This window comes from Mastomys coucha, unplaced genomic scaffold (assembly GCF_008632895.1).
Source record: "Mastomys coucha isolate ucsf_1 unplaced genomic scaffold, UCSF_Mcou_1 pScaffold18, whole genome shotgun sequence".
Classification (NCBI taxonomy): Eukaryota; Metazoa; Chordata; class Mammalia; order Rodentia; family Muridae; genus Mastomys; species Mastomys coucha.
In genome coordinates this window covers 3,128,582-3,129,484 of record NW_022196900.1, presented here as the reverse complement: position 1 = coordinate 3,129,484, position 903 = coordinate 3,128,582, and the positions used below count along the sequence as shown (strand labels likewise).

Sequence of the window (903 nt, the reverse complement as noted above, 5' to 3'; positions counted from 1 at the left end):
AGAAATCTGCCTGCCTCTGCCTCCCAAGTGCTGGGATTAAAGGCGTGCGCCACCACCGCCCGGCAGTTTTGGGGGGTTTTGGTGGTGGTGGAGAGTTTTTTGTTTGTTTGTTTGGCTGGTTGGTTTTGTTTTCCCCATTTATTGCTAGGGAAGGTGGGTACCATGCTTACTAGGCATCCTTGGCTAGCCTGAAGTTTGGTATGTGGACCAGGGTGGCTTTGAATTCACAAAGATATGCCTACCTAGTACTGGGATTAAAAGCATACACCATCATGCCTGGCTTTTAAAAGGTCTTGTTACTGTTAATGGATGTATTTGTATAAAGAAATACTAGTTCACAAAGGTCCCTAGCTCCACACAGATATCAGGAGGCACCATTGTACTTAATCCACAGGTACAGCAAATGTATTTTCCTTTTCATCCAAAGTAGATGGTAACTTGCTATAAATAACATCTACCAATAAGTCCTGTCATGCTGGTAGTATGAAGACAATAGTAAGCTACAGTGTACATAATGTGATGGAGAAGAGCTAGTGGTTATGAGAGATGATGACAGTGTTATTCAAGGCTGTGGGACACAAAGAACCCAGACACACTTATGTTCTTTGGCAAAAAACAATGTGGATTTTCCCAGTAGTCTGGCTTATTAGCAGAGAGTTGTGTTTAACCATTGGCATAGTGCCATCTGATATCTGGGATGTACCCCCTTTGCTCTGTATTCTTCTCTCAGGGATTCGATCAGTGAGCTTCTATGAGCACATCATCACTGTGGGCACAGGGCAGGGCTCCCTGCTATTCTATGACATCCGAGCTCAGAGGTTTTTGGAAGAGAGGCTCTCAGCTTGTTATGGATCCAAGCCCAGACTCGCAGGGGAGAATCTGAAACTAACTACTGGCAAGGGC

The 903-nt window shown here is 44.7% G+C and overlaps 1 protein-coding gene across 1 annotated transcript in view; it reads left to right on the top strand.

Annotated features, from left to right (window-relative positions):
• The window catches only part of Dcaf12 (DDB1 and CUL4 associated factor 12), a 40,873-nt gene that overhangs the window by 19,993 nt on the left and 19,977 nt on the right, over window positions 1–903 (top strand). Inside the window, exon 8 of the mRNA XM_031376736.1 lies at window positions 731–901. Coding sequence (XP_031232596.1) covers window positions 731–901 — 171 coding nt within the window. The remainder of the gene's footprint in view (window positions 1–730; window positions 902–903) is intronic.